This window comes from Salminus brasiliensis, chromosome 13 (genome assembly GCF_030463535.1).
Source record: "Salminus brasiliensis chromosome 13, fSalBra1.hap2, whole genome shotgun sequence".
Taxonomy (NCBI): domain Eukaryota; kingdom Metazoa; phylum Chordata; class Actinopteri; order Characiformes; family Bryconidae; genus Salminus; species Salminus brasiliensis.
Genome location: NC_132890.1, coordinates 475,914 through 499,330, shown reverse-complemented (window position 1 = coordinate 499,330; position 23,417 = coordinate 475,914). Strand labels below are relative to the sequence as shown.

General features: G+C 43.2%; 1 protein-coding gene across 1 annotated transcript in view; it reads right to left on the bottom strand.

Annotated features, from left to right (window-relative positions):
- Window positions 1-23,417, bottom strand: part of kiaa1549lb (KIAA1549-like b) — a 70,170-nt gene that overhangs the window by 42,068 nt on the left and 4,685 nt on the right. The window contains 5 exon segments of the mRNA XM_072695209.1: window positions 861-994; window positions 1,336-1,555; window positions 4,830-4,945; window positions 5,795-6,313; window positions 11,051-11,428. Coding sequence (XP_072551310.1) covers window positions 861-994; window positions 1,336-1,555; window positions 4,830-4,945; window positions 5,795-6,313; window positions 11,051-11,428 — 1,367 coding nt within the window.

Sequence of the window (23,417 nt, the reverse complement as noted above, 5' to 3'; positions counted from 1 at the left end):
CTGATTTTTATTAAAGCTTAATAAGAAAAGAAAAAGAATGTTTGAGAAGCAGATTTTCTTTAGAATGCAGAACTGAGCTGCTGAAGAAAATAAATGTAATTATGCAGCAGTTAGAGGGATAATTAATTTCTTACTGTAAACTGAATACTAAGAACCTTTAAACAGAGAAACCTCACGTCCCTGAAAGTGCAACTTTACAGAATAAGGAGGAAAAATGTCCCCAATAAACGTGAAAATATTCAATAATAAGTCATTCTGAGCCATTTATCAAAATCTATCGGCCCATTTATCATAATAAGCTCACACAGAGTAAGAGGTCTGGAGGTAATCAGTATTGATTTATTAAGTAATTGGCCAATCTACTCATTACTTTGGCAATTATTAAGCAAAGTTTAAAAAATCAAAACAATAAAAACAACCATGTACTATAAACTGTACAACATTGATATGCTGCTGTTCTTTCACATGTGTGCCTAATCAGCTCCCTCCATAGTCATAATGTTTTGACTACCGTAACTTTACAGGAGAAGGCAAAAAGCATTCCTAATTTTTAATGTTTAGCTTTGGAGGTTATTACAGGACGTGTTTTTTGGATCAGGTGGTGTGATGTGATAAAATCTTCTAGAAAATATAAATAATATAAATAAGTAGTTCTGTATGATTTTGCTAAGAGAGTGACGATATATTAAACACTATGCAAAAAATTTAAGTGGCCACTGAGCTCCCTGTAAGAGAGAGCATTCTATACTACAGTATATAGACCAGTAATATGAATTCACTGCATATTTAAACACACAGTTATTAATGATCTGTGAAGTCAGGAGTTTACGCGTTAGTGGGATGGTGAGTAGTGCTCTGACCTGTACGGACAGTCTGCTGTAAGAGTTTAGGACTTTGGCCTCAGCCTCAGCGAAGGCATTCTCCAGCCTCTCCTCCATCATCTGAGCAAACCTGCAGGACCACAGATCATCTCCTGGCCCTACAAATCTCAGGACTGTACACACACACACACACACACACACACACACACATACAGTGTTACATGTGAAAATACACCCAAGCCAGTCCACACACACACACACACACACACACACACACACACATACATATACAGTGTTACATGTGAAAATACACCCAAGCCAGTCCACATACACACACATCCCACACAGAAACACACAGAAACACAGACTGGAGGAGTGCACACAGTTGAGCACTCCTCCAGTCTGTCTGTAACCACAGTGAAGGCCTCTCTCCTGTTCGCCAGCAGAGTGACTCAGTCATTGGCTGCAAATCAAGCTGGCGTACTAACTCTCCAAGACATTCAGTGTCTCTGACCTGTCTTCAGCATCAGTGAAATGGCCGGGGTGGGTCTCCAGGGGGTCGCTGGGACGAGCACCGCCTGCACCAACGGCACAAACTGCCGGATATCAGCCATCAGTCTCTCCAATCCGTAAGCACTCAGAGCCTCCACCACCACCGAGGCCATGTACACCATATCCCCACGAGCCACGTAGTAGCCCACTGTTACGTTGGGCACTGTGGACAGACTTCCAATCTGTAGGAGCAAAGAGAGCCAATCAGACAGGTACAAATCTCTGACCTGGTCTAATCTTAAACTGATCTAATCTCAAGCACATCCTACACTGATCAGCCATAACATTAAAACCACCTGCCTAATACAGTGGAGGGTCTACTCATTACACCTCGAGGCTTGGACTCCCCAAGACCTCTGAAGGTGTCCTGCTGTGGTACCTGGAGCACCAAGACTAACGTCAGGAGCAGAACCTGTAAGTCCTGTAAGTTGTGAGGTGGGCGGGGCCTCCATGAGCACCAATTAGCCTTGGGCGTTCATGACCCTGTCGTCGGTCCACTGGTTGTCCTTCCTTGGAGCACTTTTGGTAGGTGCTGACCACTGCATATCAAGAACACCCCACAAGACCTGATGTCTGATGTTCTGGAGATGTTCTGACCCTTCAGTCATTATCTAGAACATCACAGTTTGGTTCTTATCAAAGTGTCTCAGATTCTTACGCTCAGCTTCCAACACATCACCTTCAAGACCTGACTAATATGTAGATCCACCTCCTGACCGGAGCCTCTGGACCCATATCATCAGTGTTCACGTCTTGTTTTAATGTTATGGCTGATCTGTGTGTGTTAAATGTTTTGGTAAATATTTGGTTATTACACAAAAAAATACAATGAAAAATACATGATGAATTCTCTATTAAAGGTATAAATGAATCAGGATATAGCTCTGGAATATTTTTATTTCACTGAAAAATGAAAAGAGAAACTGATGACAATTACTATTAAACCCTTCACATGTTTAGGGTTTGTAATTTTTCTAAATTGAGACTGCAATTACACAATTAGTGTTCAGCTTATGGTATGAGCATTAATAATAAGCTCTGTGCAAAAGTTTGGACACCTTACAAAGCCAGGACAAAGCCAGAGCTATAAAATTCATAGTCCTTCAGTTCCTGTAGAAGAAATAGTTCCCACTGTTTCTTTTTTTTGCAGAAGGCCTTTAGATGTTCCTGGTCGTTTTGCTGCACAGCATTTTCAAGCTCTGTCAACAAATGTTTGTGATGTTGAGGTCAGGGACTGTGAGGGACTTCCAAAAGTTTCAGTTTGTGTCTCAGTATCTTGTCTGCTATGTTGGATTTTTGTGTTTGATTAGCTACATTTCCTTTGATTTACTTTTCTATTTAAAAATTAGGTTAATAATAATGTTTAAAACACAATAATAATAATTAAAAAATGCCTCATTTAACCAAGAGTGCCCAAACATTTAATACTGTATGAGCAGTAAGAGACATTAGAAGGTATTCTTTAGTGAGTGGAACAGAAAGATGATCCAGAAAAGCACCACAGATACAGAGATCCTCCTGGACCCACTGAGACAAAGCAGAGTGAGTGTCAGTGTATAAAAGAGAGGACAGAGAAGGACAGGAGAACTGTTACAGGAGACAGGAGAACCTGACAGGGTTCTCACAGATACTGAAGGCCTCTCCTGTGTGTATAAAAGCGAGGCTGGACGGCTCTGATTCATCACTTTTGGAGTGAACGACAAGATGACAGATGGGCTCGTGGCTCAGCACACACTGAGGCGGTGCATGTGTGAGTGTGTGTGTGTGAGGGTGTGTGTGTGTGTGTGTGAGTGTGTGAGTGTGTGTGTGTGTGTGTGTTAGTTGAGTTGTGGTGGTATTCCAGGATTTCCTTTCAACTGAGCTTTGTTGCATGTGATGAGGACTGGCCTGCTGCCTGGCGGCGACTGTGTCAGCGCAGGGCTCCCCGCACTGCGGCCATATGAGGGTGTTACTGAGGAGCTGAGTTTCATTCAGTCTCGCCTTCATTTAAAGATTAGGATTATTCTACAGCTCCAACTCCACCATCTGTGCTCCTTCTTTTAATGTGCAGTACATTTCTCAGGTCCGCTCTGCCCTCCCAGCCTTCTCCCCTCAGTCAGGAAAAGCTCAACATCCTGAAATACATGCTGATCTTACTGTAGCCAGAACAGGGATCATCCTCACACATTCTAATGCACATCTTTTCAGATGTAGTTAAGATGTGAAACCCTTTGCAAATGTTGTATGATCAAACACCTCGATATATAACATCATGGCCAGTAATTAGCTTTAGCTAGGTTAGTGTTAGCAAACCGTTGCTACAATTGCTGCTGCTAAGCTACAACACAAACACTCGCAAACGGGACAAAACAGAACTGACCTATTTCTGTAAAACAGCAAAAATCAGTCAGTGTTACCACCTATCCAGCAGAAATAGAGCAACACCCTCATACAGTCTTTCAGCACTCAGAGGTCTCTGCACCGCCCAAACACCTCACCAATGTTTACACGTCTTTGTCCTTGTCTGATCTAAGAACTTCTTTGTCAGATTTTCGTCAGATCTTTTCCTTTTGGGCTGTTTCTCACCCATCTCCTCGATAACGCCTGTAGTTCATGAAGCTAGCAAGTATCAGATACACAGTGCCAGGAGGATCTCTGTATCTGTGGTGCTTTTCTGGATCATCTTTCTGTTCCACTCACTAAAGAATACCTTCTAATGTATCATACAGTATTAAATGTTTGGGCACTCTTGGTTAAATGAGGCATTTTTAATTATTATTGTGTCTCTGGCTCTGTAAATGGGAAACAAAGTAAGTGTCTCGGGTCGACTCAACACTGTTCCTGCCAGTCAGCAGCAGGGCCGGAGGACGGGCAGGGGGCACCACAGATACAGAGATCCTCCTGGATCCACTGAGACAAAGCAGAGTGAGTGTCAGTGTATAAAAGAGAGGACAGAGAAGGACAGGAGAACTGTTACAGGAGACAGGAGAACCTGACAGGGTTCATTTACAGAGCCAGGGCTGAATTTTATCAAAAGTGCACTGATGCAAAATCGTGCACAGCTCCTTTAAGCAGTGACTGCTGGTTGAATGGTAAGCAAAAGGGAAACTAAAGCAAAATCAATAAAATGTTACAATACTAATGCTACAATCAAATAAACCAGTCATAAATCTGAAAAATAACTGAGTGGAGGGCCTTGAAGCCAGTGGTTGCCAAATGGGTCCTCTTTGTTCTATCCAGATGTATTGCGAGGTCAGTTGGGACAAAAATCTGGATCACGTGGGAATTCCTGAGAACCTATCTGAGAACCACTGGCTCAACACATCACCGTTTTATCTGTTTCAAAGCTGAGGTCAAGTAAGATTGGACACTGCTGTCTGATGGCCTTACACACTAAGCCTTGCTCTAAGGCAGTCTCGACATCAGAGCACATGGGCTGAGCAGATCGTATAACAGGATGGTTACAAAGAAACTGACCTGTGCGTGGACAGAGCTGTCGTTCAGAGCCTTCCTCAGGGCTAGAGTGAGGCCCCTCGGCAGGTTCTGCTTCAGGATACTGTCTAGCCGGCTCCTCCGCAGGTGGATGGACAGAACTGCCACAGGTGTGGGGCGGAGACATGAAGAAGAATATTCATTATCAGGGAGAATACTGTATCTGACCAGTCAAACACTTCTTCATGTGGGGACTGAGAGAGAAAACATGAGAATAGCAGCACATTCACAAATAAACGCAGGAAATTGTACCAGTTTAAGACGATAGATTCAATTAACATAATGTAAAAGGGTGAAAGTCTACACAAGTTCTTATTTTATTGCAACATTTTGACCAGAATGGTCTTCATTAGGTAATACAAGTGGAGAAAAGGTGGTGCCATCATTAATTACACCTGCCAATTAACAATTACAGAACTGAAAACCTACAAATTAAAGATACAAAGAAGAGTTTATACATTCCAATAATATATAATAATATATTAATATGACACACTGAGCAACATTTTTGGGCTTGTAAGAAGTTTTTAAAGTGCATCCTTCTTATTTCACAATGATGTTAATACACTAGTAGCACTCAACTAACCACACAGGGTAGCATAGCAACACTCTAGCAAACACCTTAAAATACCATAGCAACTTCTAGAGCAACCACTCTAGCAACCAATAGAAAAACACCTTAAAACCATGTCACTTACTGAGTGACACCTTAGCGACCACCTTAATCCCATATCAACTGCACAGCAACACCTTAGTAACCACAAGCTATACCATATCAATCTTTAGCAAAAATTGTTTGTGTTTTATCTTAGTGACCACATAACAACAGCATAGTAACACTTGAAATACCTTAGCAACCACCTGAAATTCCATTAATTCTTACTAAAGCACCAAAATGAGGCTTGAAGTTAATTAGCTCATTAAAGGCACAGTAATTGATGCTACCTTACCTGTTTTAACCCACATTCTCTCAGTGATGTTGCAGCTTATTGGAGGAGTTTGAGTAGTGGTGGTGGTGGTGGTGGTGGTGGTGCCTCTGGGAGGACTGGTCCTGGTAGGCTCAGTGGTGGTGGTGGTGGTGATGGTCCGAGTAGGAGGCAGGGCAGGTGCTATCATTCTCGGGGGCTTAGCTGTAGTTGTGGTGGTTGTAGTAGTGGTGGTGGTCGTGGGTCTGGTGCTGGTTGCTTGGGTGGTTTTGGTCACTGGAGAGGGAGTAGTGGTTGTAGTAGTTGTCGTGGCAACAGTTGTGGTGGTAACAGTAGTGAGCTGAGGGACGCTGCTGGCTGTGACCTCCTGGGTAGTGGACTCTGTATGTGTCAGTGTATTCACAGGTTTGCTGGGAATCGTGGCAATTTTCATTCGGGAAGGAGTCAAACCAGAGTCATTTCCCTCCGAGTGGAGGCTGGTCTCTCTGGACATCACCTCAGAGGACATCAGCTCAGAAACCCAGTCCTCCAGCGCAGACTCCTCTGTAACAACAACACCACGGTCACTCACTGCAGAGTGAAATGGAAATGGAGCTCTGAGCCGTGGCAGTGGTCATGAAAAGGACTACAGTGGTGATAATGATGCTGATGGTGGTGGTGGTGATGATGACGATGATGATGATCATGAAGACAATGCCAGATTTAATGACTATACAAATATCAGTGGTGTTAATTATTAGCAAACAATTATAATGAACTGAGGAAGAAGACCAAGAAGAAGAAGAAGATGATGATGATGATGAAGGCAGACTGTGATAATGAGGATAATGACAATAAAGAAATTGATTATGGTAATGATTATGAAGACAATGACTTTGAGGATGATGAAGACAATTATGATGATGATGATGATGATGATGATGAAGACAATTATGATGATGATAATGATAATGATTATGACAGATTTGATGGCTATACAAATATTACTGGTACCTCCTGCAGATAGGTATGATGATGATGATGATGATGATGATGAAGATGAGGATGATGAGGATGATGCTGGTTCTGAGGTTTAACCTTTAATGAGGTCACCATATCAGACACAGTCAAACAGTTGGACCAGCATTGCTGTTCCCTGAGGAACCGTTAAACTGCTTCATAGAGAGAGTCGGGCTGTTTTTGTCCTCCTCATCCCTGACTAAATCTGTTAATTGGAAACACTGAGGGCTGCCTGGTGAAGAAGATAAGTCTCCACTCTCAGATAAAAGCTCTTTCATCAGGGGCTCGTCTGAACGCTGAAAAACTCCAGTCCTCCAGTCAGTGTCGGAATGATGTTAACTACCTCTGATGTAGCCTTTGATGTAAAGTCATATAGATATCACTTGTATCCACTGACCCCTCTCGTTCTCTCTCTCAGTGGAGCTGGCATTCAGTCTAACTGGTGTTAGGTTCAGACGCTAGACGCCAGAGCCAGACGCACTCCTCTGCACCATCCCAATTAAAGAGCTTTTGGTTAAAACTGCAGGTGCAACTGATTCCTCTGTAGTTGTGCAGGTGACACACAGTTGACACTCAGTTCTCCACTACTGAAGCCCAATCAGGGCTCACAGATCATCACCTGAGCTTCTCATTTTCTCCTGTTCAGTCTAATCTTTCTTCATCTCAGATGATATATGTCCATTTGTTAAGTTATTAATACTTATAAACAACACAAATTGTAAAGTGTGAAACTCATCAGCATTAGTTAAACATGTAGATCAACAACATCTCTCAGAGCTCAGACTGTGAGAGTAGTTTCTTCATATGCTAATGAGCTGATCAGGTGATCATTAGTGAGTAATTAAAGCTCTTGCTGGGGTTCAGCTGTAGTCCGGTACTAACAGATCTCTGCTGAAGCCGACAGCTACAACACTGACTGATGGAGAACCCACAGTAAGATCAGGATCCAGCAGCATCTGAGCTTTAACAGTATGGAGGAATGTGGGGCCCTGAGTGGAGATCAGCAGATCACTGTAGATCTCTTTATTGATGGTTAGAACTGATTTGTGCTAAGCTTTAAGTAATTAGTTAAAACACTTTCACCATTTATAAGCCCTTTATAAGGGTAGTCTTATGGTAAAGTAGTACGTAACACTGAAGCGATTCATCTCTAAATGCTCGTTTTGCTCAGAAAACATTACTGCTTTTGATTCTCTGAATCTACAAAATCATATCTAGAGATAAGGGGAGAAGAAGAAGAGGCAGACATACATCAACATGAAGAAAACTCTCTGTCTCTGGAGATGACTGCTTTGATGAAATGTCTGAGAGCTGTTTTTCTTGATGGGTGAAGACACAACTGACTAGAATCAAAGGGTTCTCAGATTGCATCACCTGAGCTGGAGCACATGTTCCTGTGGTGTGTGTTGCGTGTCCTTCAGGAGCTGACTTACTCAGTAAACAGCAAAAGTTTTTTGTTCAACAGGATTAGATCTCAGATGATCAGATTATCAGTTGTTATCAAGATGTTTAACATAAAGGCGGCAGATATGATAATATTAGGATATTAAAGGGCCTTGCTCAAGGGCCCAACAGCGGCAGCTTGCCGAGCCCGGGAATCAAACCCACAACCCTGTTATCGACATCCCAGGGCTCTAACCGCTGAGCCACCACTGCCCCTCACTGCCTCTTACATAAGATAATCTCTTTTCACTCTTATCCTACAGTCACTGCATTACTGAACCATTACTCATTTCATGTTTACACTGCTGTGGTTCACAATATTTAATCTGTATAGTGCTGCATGCTGCTCTTCAGTGAATAACATTGTAAAGCACACTGTACAGAAATGTCCTTGTGTAGTCTGTGTATACTGTGCTTACTATTGTTCTCTGTATGTTGTGTACTGTCTGTAAATTATATGTAGAGTAGCTGTATATTGTTAATACTAGAGATCCGGAACTAATTCCTTGTGTGTGGGAACATACTTTAATAAACCTGACTCTGATAAACATTAGATTATATTTTTTAATTTGTTTATTAATCACAATTTGGTATTATTAACACACCAATCATTGCTTGCACTAGGAGGGTAAAGACTTAACATGTTACTTCCAATACATGTGAAGCCAGCCACACCTCTTTTCATACTGTTGCTGATGGCAGGCAACCATCTGGGCAGCCGACACAAGCAGAGCCAACCATTTGTGCTCTCCTGGACTGACCGTCGATGGCAAAATGGCATGGCTCTGGATTCAACTTCACGTCCATTGAGCCACTCTGAGCCTCCAATTTTCAGTTTGATTTCAATGGATCTGTTTTTCTTGTTTTGAGAATCACCCTCATGCAACAGTGTACAGCTAATCAGGCTGTAGTCAAATGGTTTCTCCCTGTTTTATGGGTAAACCATAAAACTCACAAGACTCTCTGTCTGGTTTGCAGGACTAAAGGCATACAACAACAAAGAGGCTGGAAAACAGTCATGCAAAAAGAAATTCTGACTGTTTTTGTAAGGAAAACCCACACAGATGTTCATAAGTGGACCTCGGGGAAAGAAGCAATGCTAGAAAATGGAGATTGCAGCTTATTTAAAGGCTGCTGCATGGTCAATGCTATTGCCACACTGTCTGGGAAGATGGGCCCAGTTGTGTCAGTGATGAGGGATGTGAGTTTCTTCTAGTTAGACAGTGCCAGTCAATCCAATTCTGCTACTGGAGCTCCACAAAACACTGCTAGATACTTGCTGACTTGAGGGAATGTGCTTAGGGAGTGCTAAAGCTATGACAAAGTCCTTTCAGGCTCCATAAATACTGAGAGGTGTTTTGCATCTGAGAGCTCTCTCTAGCGCTGGTTCCTCAGTTCCTCAGCAGATAAAAGAACTGCAGGAAGGAAGAGTCCACATGCCATAACCTCAGACTCAGATCTCATCATGCCTGTCTCCATAAATGAGTTCCTAACTGGAGCTCTGGGTGAAGGGTTTCTCACTTGCCAGGAAAACTCTGTGGTAGAATACTGTGTGTTGTCTAAGAGGGGAATCGCTGGTTCCACTGTGAGGCACACCAAACCTGTGAGGTAACAACTTGAAGATGATTCATCAAGCTGTTTGCTGGTCTTCTTATATTCAATATTTTAGACAAATGGTGAATGGAATGACAGTACTGTGGATGTTTACAGCTGATCATGCTTTAATTTAAGGAGGTGGTGGTGCACAGTTGCTCTTGCTCTGCTTGGATGGATAATAAAGCAGTGTTGCTGTGGACCAGTGCTGCAGTGGCCAGAGCTGCTGACTCTCCGTAAACCTGCTGTTTTGTGGCTCTCCCTGTCAAGGCCTGGGGAAATATACTACCCCTGTGTAATTGCATTTGGCTCTGGCTTGATATATGCAGTGAGACATGGGCTGCAGATGCAGATGGAAGAATAAAACTAGGCAAGTTTCCCATGACCAAACGTTGTTCTAGTGGTTCTGCTGCCAAACGATCCACTTGCGTTATGGGACAATACAGTCAGTGTTTATGGGAGGTGTCCTGAGAGCTGTACAGTTGTGGATGATTGGTTAGGAGCAGGTGTTTCTGGCACTGACTGGCCTACTGTTCTTCAACTATAAGGCTTGTTTAATGGCAGGTGGGTAGCGCTCTATAGCGCAGAGGTTTTAGTATTCCTTTTAAAGCTCCTCTGAGCAGTTAGTCGTTTGTCTGAGGCACCCAGTGAACTGTGTGAGGATCTTTTTAAAGAGCAGACAGAACAATGTAGGTATGAGTGATAATACACTGATTTTGTTACTTCCAATATATAGTGACTATAGTAATGATTGTAATGAAAGGCGACTATATTAATGATTATTTTAATGACGTAGTGATGACAAAACATCTGCCACTGGTGATAAAGCCGAGAATTTTGAAGGTAAAGTTGATAGTGTACTTTAAGCCAAGAAAGTCTTTTTGACTAAAACAACGCAGTGGTCTGAGTTCGTAAAGTGACTGTGATTGATCCATGCAATTGGACTTTCCCAGACTGTGATTGGTCCTAATTACTTTGTGGTTTAATCTGAGACTTTCCTCTGATAGCATTTGGTCCTAGTGGTCAGGGTTTTGTGTGTTCTGAAACCTCCCCCTCGCCTGTGATTTGTCTATATGTCAATGCACTGATTATGATGTTATTGGTGATAATTATGGTGATAACCATGATGACAAAGGCAAAACTGATGAGAGCTCACTACAGTCACAGGGAATGGGAGGGGTAACTGGAGGTGCAGGATGTGGTTATGGTTTGGACTGGTAAAAGCATTGATACTGAACACCAAACCTGAGACAGAGGACTGGTTCCCGCCGAGCACCACTGCAGAGGAAGAGGGTAACTTAAAGGATGGCTCTGCTCTCTGAATTGGACCATCTGAAGGTGAATGGTTGGTTACGTTGTCAGTTCTAACAGGGCTTTCCAAAGTGGACCCTGAATGAGGAGGGCTCTGAGGCTGTGCAGCCGTGTCGGTCAGTAGAGTCAGTATGGAGGAGAAGGCTGGTTCCTCTCGGATGCCCTTTGACAGACTGGTAGGATCTGACTTGATGACTGAAATGGGATTCTCATCAATCATAAGCAAACCAGTTGGATGATGAGGAGAGGTGGCCAGGGTGGCTTGGTCCAGAGATGACACAGATGATCCAGACGCCTCATAATTTGAGTCATCTGTGAAAAAAAGAATACATAAATTTCATCTCCACAGAATTTCAGGAGTTTCCCTGTTTTTAAAGAAGCGTCTCTTTGAAGAGAAAGTAGTTAAAATGACATTCACTGAGCACTTTATTAGGAACCCACATCTCCCAGTTGTAGCTCATCCTCCTCAAGGGTGGAGGTGTTGTTCATTCTGAGATGCTGTTCTGCTCTCGTTTCTGAGTTACTGTAGCCTTTCTGTCAGCTCCAACCAGTCTGACCATTCTCTGTAGACCCACTCTAATCAACAAGGTGTTTCTGCCTGTAGAACTGCAAAACTGCTGCTCATTGGATGTGTTTTCTTTATTCCACCATTCTGAGGAACTCTAGAGACTGCTGTGCTCAAAATCCCAGGAGATCAGCAGTTCTAGTCGTTCTGTCACTATTGTATAGACCCTACAACACACCAATACACATCATTCACAGCATTCAGACAAATGAACCCTAAAACTTTGTGCAGAGGAGAAACAGTTAAGTCAGTGTCACCTTCGAGGAGAGGCAGGGCAGGACTGCTCAGTATCACATTTCCGAATCGGAGAAAGTGAGATCGTATGCAGGATGTCTGGGAAGCATCTGGCATCAGTCCATACTGCCTCCTCTTACCAGTCTGCACACATCTCTCTGACATCCCCAACTATATCTGGGAGGGACTATGATTCACTTGGAGTCTAGTATTATTTAGAGTTCTCCTCAGATCAGCACCTGGTTTGGTGGTAAATCAGGGCTTAATGATGGTAAATCAGGTGAGCTGCTGCTGCTGCTGCTGCTGCTGCTGATGGAGGTGAACACATCCTCCACGCTGTGCTGGCTGGACTGGGGGGCGTCCAGGAGAACCCTGGAGGAACCGAGCTCTGTTCTTCAGACTAGCTCACCGACAAGATCTCACTACTTTTTTCAGAATGAGAAGCTCTTGTTTCTCCTTTTTACTGGATTTATGTTCAGCTGCTTTATCTGTTCTGGTGGGATCTGGAGCTTCTACAGTAGAACCCTCTTTAGAATAATGACATTAGGTGTCTAAATCTTTTGCATCGTACTGTACTCTGTTTTTGAAATGATGAGTGTGAGGCAGGCTGTGGCTGCAGAGTGTCTTTATTAGGACTAAACCTACTCCTCATCATTACAGCGGGCCGGGGTCAATGCCGAGGCTGGCAGGTACAGCTTAACACAAATAACAACAAAAATAAACACAACAAAGCAAAGGTCAGAACATCAGAAATCCAACATGAAGGGGGTTGAACAGGGGGGGTCTTAGTGTCAGGAACTCCAAGAATGGTAATCATTCACAAGTGACCTTTTTCAAGAACAGAATCGAGTCCGGAGAACATCAGAAGGAGAAACAGGCCAAGAAGAGGTGGGTTTACAGTTCAGCACAGTGGATGAATCAAAGCAGGTTGAGACTTCTCACTCCACCATCAGCATCCCTCTTAAATACACACGTTCATTACATATGGAGCATATGAGGTGTGTATCCACAGGGAAATCAGACCTGCTATTTCAATGGAGACTCTTTTTCCAACAACTCGCCTAAGCACTGAAGCTCCTCAGAAATGAAAGTGTATCATTACACCTCTCTTAAACTCTGTTCCTTAATTAGCCCAGTTGATTCCAAAGGCTCCATTTAATTTGCAGATACAGTGAAAAGCTCCATTGTTTGCTGAGGGTCTGACTCATCCTGGAGAAGCTAAAGACGAGCCAAAGCCAACTTAGCTCTTATCACTTCTTTCGATTATTATGGAGGTCCTCTTTAAGAACTGCCGCAACAAACTTTAATGCTCAGACTATGATAGCCCACTTCACAGATGGTTCTTCTCACCGTAGACATGAATCTGTGTTGATATTTGTGTTGTAGTAGTGCTGTAAGCTCTAGGTGATGAATACTCCACATCATTCAGCCACAACATTAAAACCACTGACAGCTGAAGTGAAGAACATTAGTTATATTTGTCTACAGAGGCTCCTGTCAGGTGGTGGATCTACATATTAGGCAGCAAACGAACAGTCAGTTCCAAGCTGATGTGTTGGAAGCTGAGCGTAAGAATCTGAGACAACCAAACTGTGATGTTCTAGACGATTGGCTCAGAACATCTCCAAAACAGCAGCAGCTCCCAGTACCCAGTGTTCCCAGTATTCAGTGGTCAGTGCGTAGATACCCTGAGTCTGCTTTACTCAAACACATGAACCCCATCCATCTGGCTGTGTGATCTCTAAGGCTAAAAGCTCCAGCCTTCGCATTTCTGTGGATGATTGCACTGATCTTCCAGCCAGCACTGTTACGAGTCGGCAGTTTCCCCGTCCACTTAATTCGAGGCTCTATAAAATGAATCTCGTCAGCGAGTATTGACACTGAGCTTACTTAATAGAGCTTTGGCCAAGCTCTCCGGTCTGGAGGTGTGGTGGGGTTGGTTAGATGAAGAGAGCTATTAAAGATAACAGTTTAACTTTATCTCATTTTCTGCCAAAAGGAAAGAGCAGCCAAAAAGCTGATATTGATTGTGATGCTAAAATCGCCACAGTGTATTACAGGCTACAGCCTCTAAAAAAAACCTGGCTATTCAGGATTCAGCAGGCTTCCATCTGAAATGTGATTCAGAGAGTCTGTCAATACTCTGCTCAGTTTCTCCACCACTGTTAAAAAACATCACGCACCATCAACCTCAGGGATCATCACATGCTAAGATGCTTGGAAACACAGCTGTCATACTGGGGTAACAACGCTGCCGATCTATAGGCACTGACAGAGAACATCAGAGGGAGAAACAGACCGAGAAGAGGTATTCTCCACTCCACCATCAGTATCTCACTGAGATACACACTTTTACTACATCTGGAGAACATGAGGTGTGTATCACACAGGGAAAGCACAAAGTTTTAAATGGAGGCTCTCTGACAGATCTGCTCAGAAATGAAAGCGTATCCTGGCACCTCTCCTAAACTCTGATCATTAATTAGTCCAGCTGATTCTAAAGACTGGTAAATGTGCAGATACACTAGGTTCTCTGTTCTAATGTTTGTTGAGGGTCTGACTCATCCTGAAGAAACTACAGACTATAAAAACTATTTATTTACATCATTCAGCTGCTGTTGAGAATTTGTCCTTAACCTTCTGGAGTCTTTCAGACATCTGTCTTAACATCTAAAAACATTGTTCCCAAAGTGCTACACATACTGGCTGTGTCCGAACCTGGAGGTAGCTGACTTGGTGGCGGTTTAGTGATGAAGGTCTGACCATTGGTTTGATCATTACCATATTATGGCACCGTATTGTGGTGTGACACAAGCACCAAGACCACAATTAGTAGATAAAACCCCTAAAAGACATAAAAAATAAGTAAGAAATAAGTTAAGTGATCTCAAAATTAGAAATATTCGATATTTAGACTTTTGTATTTAGAATTCAAGAGGATGTCACAGTGTAGAAAAGCCAGCAGCTCCAGTGAACACACTGAATAAAGAATACTAGAAAAAATTAAAATAAAGAACACGGGTTACAGTGACTTTAGCTGCTGAATGTGAGCACACACACACACACACACACACACACACACACACACACACACACACACAGATGCAAACACTCCAGGGAAATGGAAAGTGTGTCAGTTCCTACTAAGTGAAGAATGGGACAAAGGGACACTCTGACCTTCGCTGTTTCCAGTAAGTCTTTGTTGTAAACCTCTGGCCAGAAGCTGAGTGCATTGTGTAACACACTACCCACTCTCCTCTACTGTCAGCCCAACACCTCAGACCGCCCTCGTCCTTTGTTCCACTACACCCTAATGCACACTCTCAGTGGAGAGAGGACACACATTTATATAAGCTACTATAGTAACTATTTAAGGAAAACTCTACTGTGGGCTGCAGCAGGAGGAGCCACCTCAGTCTGGGATCTCTGGCTGTGTGATGTTCAGACTCAGTCTCAGGTCTCTCACAGTTTTCTATGGATGTCCTGATCTGATGCACTGGATGTCGTCAGGTCACATTTATGTGTAAAACACTTTTCACAATCTGATGCTTTAACAAAAACCAAGACTCACAAGGGGGGACCATCCATCACATCCACTGATCCGCTCAGATGCACTGATGTAAACACTGATATGCTGAGCAGTAGTCCAAATGTTTGTGGACACCCCTTCTAATGAAGGTATTCAGCTACTTTAAGCTGCACCCATTGCTGACACAGATGTGCAAATACACACACACAGCTTGTCTAGTCCCTGTAGAGAAGAAGTACTGCCAATAGAATAGGACTCTCTGGAGCAGATCAACATCATGACCCTATTGGCTCCATGCTGCCTAATGCCAGGCGTGGGATAGAGGGGTATAAAGCCCCCCAGCATTGAGGAGCTGTGGAGCAGTGGAAGAACTGTGTTCTCTGGAATGATGATGGAGGAGCTTCATCCAGTACTTTTGGGATAAGTTGGGGTGACAGAACTTATCATCCAACACTTTAGAACCTGCTCTCTCTCTCTCCCTCTCCCTCTCTCTATCTCTATCTCTCTCTCTCTCTCTCTCTCAGGTTGAATGCAATCAAATCCTTCTAAAAGCAATGCTCCAAGATCTACTGCAGCAAGACTACTTACTAATTCCCTTTATTTCTTAAAAAGATGGGAGAGAGCATGTAAATCATCTGCATATATTGTGAACATTAGTAATGTGATGGTTTAGAACATAAAACATCAGTTTGAATAAAAAAAATCGGTTAAAAAATTAATAAAATGCAGAAAAAACACAAATCAGTCAATCAAATAATCAAATAATCAAATCAAATAAAGAGATGTCAGGTGTAGGACCTGCTTGTAGCATAACGTTCCAAAGTTCATACCTCCATTACTCAGTTCACTCATTTTACTAATAAAGACTAATAAAATCATCTGTTGTATTGCTTTTTAAATGATGAATTTAATGAATTTTGAAATCCTGAATTTAATCAGCACGACTTTCTTCCTCCATCAAAAGCTTTTTTTACTTTTTAAGGGAAGAAAGCCTTCAAATAAACGGCTAAAGAGAGATTTTCCCTCCCTCATCATCACTCAGTCAGAGAGTGTATCAGCGCGTACCACAGTGAGTCCTCTCACACATCCACAACCTCAGCCTCAGCCCTGTGCTTCAGGTCCTGAGAGACACGGCCAGAAAACCAGCCTGCAGCAGATCGATGGTTTCCTCGGACTGCTGAAGAGGTGAAATAAGGGGCTAGCTCAGCTATTTATTAAAAAGGACGCTGTATGGTTCAGCGCCTGCACGCCTGTGTGCCTCCGTCGAGTCCCCGCTCTATAGATCATGTGTGTGTGCAGACCGCCAGGCCTGTGCCGCACGTAGGCTCCTCTTTGACTCCCATAATCGAGCCTTCTGAAAGCAACCCAGCTGAGAGTGAACGAGTCTAGCTGACCACGGCCTTCCAAATATGTCTGATCTGTGAATTTAATAAGGTCAAGCTCATCAATCTGGCCCCTCTGAGGGTGACCTACTGAGGGTGACATGTTTCTGGCTGAGCTCCACAAAATGCTGAGATATTGCAGTATTTCTCTAATGCAGGGATATGATGCAGCGTCCACAGCCTTCCTGATTCAGACTCCTGATATTAAACTTCAATAACTGATAAACACTGATATTGACAAATTAGATCAGATTAGATCAACTAGCTGTTAGATGGGAATACTGGGTGTCCTCCATTAGAGCGGTGGGAATGATAAAGCTAACATACACACACACACATCAATCACAATGAATTGTTTATTTGTTTTGAAAGATCAATTTCTCAAATACAATACACTATACGGACAAAAGTAATGGGACACCTGTTCATTGTTTCTTCTGAAATTAAGGGTCTTAAAAGAGTTGATCCTGCTATTGTTGGAGTAACTGTCAGATCCCAGATTTTAGGAGGAGATCTGCTGTGAGGATTTGATTGCATTCAGTGACAAGAGCGTTAGTGATATCAGGATATTGGGTGGATGATCACCACCCCACCTCATCATCCCCAACTCATCCCAAAAGTACTGGATGGAGCTCCTCCACCATCACTCCAGAGAACACAGTTCCTCCACTGCTCCACAGCTCCTCAATGCTGGGGGGCTTTATACTCCTCTAGCCCACGCCTGGCATTAGGCAGCATGGAGCCAATAGGGTCATGATGATCTGCTCAAGAGAGTCCTATTCTATTGGCAATATTCTTCTGGCCATTAGAAGGGGTGTCCACAAACATGTGGACGTGTAGTGTCCAGAGTAGTAAATGATTCTGTTGTATGAACTGCTAAATTATATTCATTCTGCCTCTGAGCTGAGCATATGCTCCGAGACGGATGAATTGCTCAGGCACCTGCAACAGCTGCACAGACACAGCAGCCTTTTAAACAGGCATGATAGCATTACAGCAGTGTGATAAGCCTGCAATTAGATCTGCATTTGCTGGCTCAGTCTACATAAGTCCACTCTGGAGGTTGATACAGAGCTTTCCTACGTGTTCAAACAGACAGAAGTATGGATAACTGTGGCCTTAGATCGAACATAATTCAGCTCAGCTTCTACTGATCTACAGACCTGCTTTACAGGAATTCTCATTGCTGGCAGAGCTGGAACGGAGTTGGCCTACTGAAGTCATCTGCACTAATGTGTCTAAAGGTAGAAACTGTGCCCTGGGATATTTTGGGACTAACTACAGAATACTAAGAAAACTCTGGACAGGTTTTCATTCTTAGGGCCATCCAATAAAATATCCATGAGGGACATGGATTGTGAAGGATGCAGCACTGAGATCCAGCACAGAAGGGAAGAAATCTCAGCTGCACTTCAGTGTGATGCCTAATAGCAGAGAAGCAGAGAAGGCTATAAAAAAGCTACTTTTAGAAAAGGCATTAAGAAATGGCAGCTGAGGGGAACTGTAGGAGTCAAGGCAAGATTTGGAAGACCAAGAAAACTCTCAGATATAAGGGCTGACTAGAGAGACGAAGGAACCTGCAAGTAGGCTGAGCTGATCCAGAAGCTGTGGTAAAGAACCTTTACCTGTAAAAGTCAACATCTGAGGAATGCAAAACAATCTACAGGAAATATATACAGTGAGTCCAAGAAGTATTTGATCCCTTGCTGATTTTCTTTGTTTGCCCACTAATAAAGACACTATCCTTCTGCACTTTTAATGGTAGATATATTCTAACATGGAGAGACAGAATATCAAGACAAAAATCCAGAATATAATTTTAAAGAATATATTTTAATTAATTTGTATTTCAATGAGGAAAATAAGTATTTGATCCCTCTTGCCAAACACACTCAATACTTAGTGGCAAAGCCTTTGTTTGCAAGCACAGCGGTGAGACGTTTGTTGTAGTTAACCACAAGTTTAGCACACACACCAGGGGGAATTTTGGCCCACTCTTCTTTGCAGATCCTCTCTAAATCATGAAGGTTGGTGGGCTGTCGCTTGGCAACTCTGACCTTCAGCTCCCTCCATAGATTTTCGATCGGATTGAGGTCTGGCGACTGGCTGGGCCACTCCATGACCTTAATGTGATTTTTCTTGAGCCAATCCTTTGTTGCCTTTGCTGTATGTTTAGGGTCGTTATCATGTTGGAAGACCCAACCACGGCCCATTTTCAGATCCCTGGCAGAGGGGAGGAGGTTGTCCCTCAGGATTGTGCGGTACATGGCTCCATCCATCTTCCCAGTGATGCGGTGAAGTAGCCCTGTACCCTTGGCAGAGAAACACCCCCAAAACATTATGCTTCCACCTCCATGCTTGACGGTGGGCACAGTGTTCTTGGGGTCATAGGCAGCATTTTTCTTCCTCCACACATGGCGGGTGGAGTTGAGGCCAAAAAGTTCAATTTTGGTCTCGTCTGACCACAAAACCTTCTCCCAATAACTTGGTTCATCTTTCAAATGATCATTGGCATACTTGAGGCGCGCCTCCACATGTGCTCTCTTCAGCAGGGGTACCTTTCGGGCACTGCAGGATGTGAATCCATTGTTGCGCAAAGTGTTGCCAATTGTTTCCTTGCAAACTGTGGTCCCAGCTGCCTTCAGGTCATTTGCTAACTCCTGCCGAGTGGTTGCAGGACGATTTCTGACTGTTCTCAGCATCATTGCCACCCCACGAGGCGAAATCTTCTTTGGAGCACCGGGCCGAGGTCTGTTGATTGTCATGTTATACTCTTTAAACTTTCTGATAATTGCACCAATAGTTGTTACTTTCACATCCAACACCTTACAAATCTTTTTGTAGCCCATTCCAGCTTTGTGAAGGTCAACAATTCTGACTCTGAGGTCCTGTGACAGCTCTTTGGTTTTACCCATGTTGGAGACTTGAAATCTGTGTGATCTGTCTGATTCTGTGGACAGGTGTTTTTCACACAAGTGATTAGTGAGAACAGGTGGCTTCAGGTCAGGTAACAAGTTGATTGGGAGTGTCTAACTGGTCTGTAAAAGCCAGAACTGCTAATGAATACTAAGGGATCAAATACTTATTTCACTCCATGAAATACAAATCAATTAATATATATTCCTTAGATTTATTTTCTGGATTTTCTTTTTAATATTCTGTCTCTCCATGTAAGAATACATCTACCATTAAAAGTATAGAATGATCATGTCTTTATTAGTGGGCCAACGAAGAAAATCAGCAAGGGATCAAATACTTCTTGGACTCACTGTATAATAGCCCAGACACTTCAGAAAAGACTGATGAAGTAAAAAAAAAAAAAGAGACTCACATTCACCAAAGGTATGTTTGGAGAAATGAGAATTGTTTCTAGTTTAAATCATCTGCCACAAAATTGAGAGGAGTGGACACTGCAGTGGACAGGACCGCAGCGTCACACTCAGCAATTCAGAAAACGGTAACTTGTGCTTAAAGCCTACGGCACAGAGGCCAGGCAGTCTACCATTACACACAAGATACAACTGCAGACCTAAGAGAAGGTGGCCTGTGGGGAATAACTACATGCTAATGGTTAGTGGAGGGGTGTAGAGAGATGCCCAATATGCAAATAAATAATGCCAGGAGCCAATGGGAAGGTTTTAGGAATTGCATATGGGAGTGCTGCTCATAGGCCCTGATATGCAAGACTCATCAAGCAGCCACACAGAACTGCTGGTTCAGGAAACAGAGAAGCTTGTTGGTACCAGATCAGAGTGGAATCTGTTGGCCTGGCATGTTTTTGCTTCTTCCTGCAAAGTGGTTCAGATTCCCCAAATCAGTTTTTGTACAGTGTAATCTTCCTAACCTGACGATTTACTAATCTGACCCATTTCTACATAATACGTCTACATCCCTCCTGTATATTTTGTGTATATTCCTTTATGGTGTTATATTTTAGTTATTCCGTATATTTCACTTGACTTATCTTATTTTGTTTATTGTTGTTATGTTTGCACTGTTTTTATTACATATATTTATATATATATATGCCCTTCATATATATATACACCCTATGCACTTCAATGCAATGTCCCGACATGATGAGCAAATGACAAATAAACTTAAAAACTTGAACCTGTGCTAACGATGCTCTACATGTTTGAGGCGTCAAATAAATCTGTGGATTTTTTTGAGGCAGAGGATCTGCTGTTCATTCTGAATTTGGAGAAACGCTGCATCTGAACAGGAGACAGTTTTAGTGTGAGTGGGTGTCGGTGGTGTAGGCGTTGCTCTGCCCACTCACATCAGAATATAGATCAAACACACGAGGCTAAAGTGAACCGCTCTACTCAGAATGCTGTATATGGATGATTCCTGTGTTTGGATTCTGCAGCAGTACACGAGCACTACAATTACTCTCTATATGTATTATCCTATAAGTCCGTCTCCGTCTAGTCTACTCACTGTAGTCCCTCAGTAACGTCTACAGAATCAATGACCCCTTTTGCCGACACTCTTCACTGAAGAGCTAAATAAGTAAGAGAAGCATCTTAAAGCAGCACAGGTTCACTAACGCTACATTCAACAACCGTCCCTCAGAATGAGCTGAAGTTAACAAGGTTAATCTGCAGACCGCTAATCCGTTAGATATCCGTACAGAACAGCACACCTGACTGACAGAACTATGGGATTTGAACTCAATTGCTGACATTGAGGAGCTGTGGAGGAGTGGAGCTGTGCTCTCTGGAATGATGGTGGAGGAGCTCCATCCAGTACTGTTGGGATGAGTTGGGGATGATGAGGTGGGGTGGTGATCACTGGACAGTAGAGACAGTTACTCCAACAAAAGCAGGAGAAACTCGTTTTAAAAACCCTGAATGAGCCCCAATACTTGGATGGAGGGCACCGACAGATCCTGCTGCAGCTGTAGCCTGAATATGAGAACCGATCTGCTCTCAGACTGGTGGAGAGGAGCGAGACAGGCACTGTGTTAACACTGTTCTGCAGTGATGGATTTTGAGAAAGACCCCATGTCTTCTGCTCCCTCTTAAAATCACATTAGTCTGAAGGGAGACAGGCTCTGCTGCAGGCTGCAGATGTCCTACTATAAATGTGAGAGAGCGAGAGAGAGCAAGAGAGAGAGAGAGAGAGAGAGAGAGAGAGAGAGAGAGAGAGAGAGAGAAAGAGAGAGAGAGAGAGAGAGAGAGAGATAGGACACCAGCTTTGCTGGCCAATCCCATTTATTAAAATAACGGGCCATGCTAAAGTATGACACTGACTCTGGCAGAGACAGAAATGAGAAACCATCTGCTCTCTCTCTCTCTCACTCTCTCTCTCTCTCTCTCTCTCTCTCTCTCTCACTCTCTCTCACTCTCACTCTCTCTCTTTCTCTCTCTCTCTTTGATCATGCAAACTGTAGCAATTTAACTACCATTCAGTCTAACCACTGCACTGGACGTTCTGTAAGAGTGGGCCGTTAAAGTATTGGACTGCATGGAACAGGAGCTCCAGAGTCTGGGGTAACTCAGCACACATGTCTGGGTTAGTGAACACTCTGGGCAGAGTGAGATATTAAAAAAAAACAGTGTTATTTAGAGCCGCTTCTGTTTCCCTAAAGAACTTTTACACTGAACAGCTCGGGTTCTCAAACACTTCCTGTGTAAAAACTCCACAGACCCCCGCATGTTCATTTTATAAACACAATTGAACTGTCCCACAAATATGTACTAATCATATTATGATATTATATACATATATAGCAATGCCAGTTTCCCCCCAGTATCATGTGGCCCTACCTAGTAGCCATGAAGATCCACCCGCTAGTCAGCTCTGCCAGTTATCTGCCTGATATCATTGGCATGCCTAAAATGAATCTTAGCATATTTGGGCGCCATAGCTGATCCTCATCATGTTCTTTCTTTACATTGAGATTCAGCGGCTCCTCAAAGCTGCTCCTGCACCTCACACTCCTGTCAGGCAGTGATCAGAGGTCAGCCATGCTTTTATCAGGACAGACACCCAGGCTTTTTAATCTTAGAAGATCCACTTCCTTTGTGCTTAGAACACTCTCTATCCTCTCATCTCTCTATCCCAGGGAGTCAACACTGCTTAGAACCTTTCCCTGAGTCTCCTTTATTCTGACAAAGTGATCACACACACACACACACACACACACACACACCGCTGTAACGGCTGGCAAAGCTTCAACCTTACATACTAAAAGAGAATATCCTAAATTCTAGAGGAACACCTGATGGATTCTCCCTCACCTGCTTATCAGATCACCTCCAGCAGAAGATCCAATCTCTGAGACATGAGAATCTGATCTCTCAGTCTGATTGTACACTGCCTTCAATCAGTCCCAAAAGAGTGGAGTCTAGGTAAGAAGCAGGTAATGATCTGAACGGGAGACTGGCTAATGCTGCACCCATGCGACACCAGAAGGAATATTACTATCAGAAGGTCTGACTACGCTGACTGTGTCTAACTGGACAGCTCACGCTCCGCAATGGGTGCAACTCAAAGTAGCTGAATGCCTTCATTCGGAGGGGTGTCCACAAACATGTGGACATATAGTGTATTTATCGTTCTGCGAGTTCTTCGTAGCCTGGC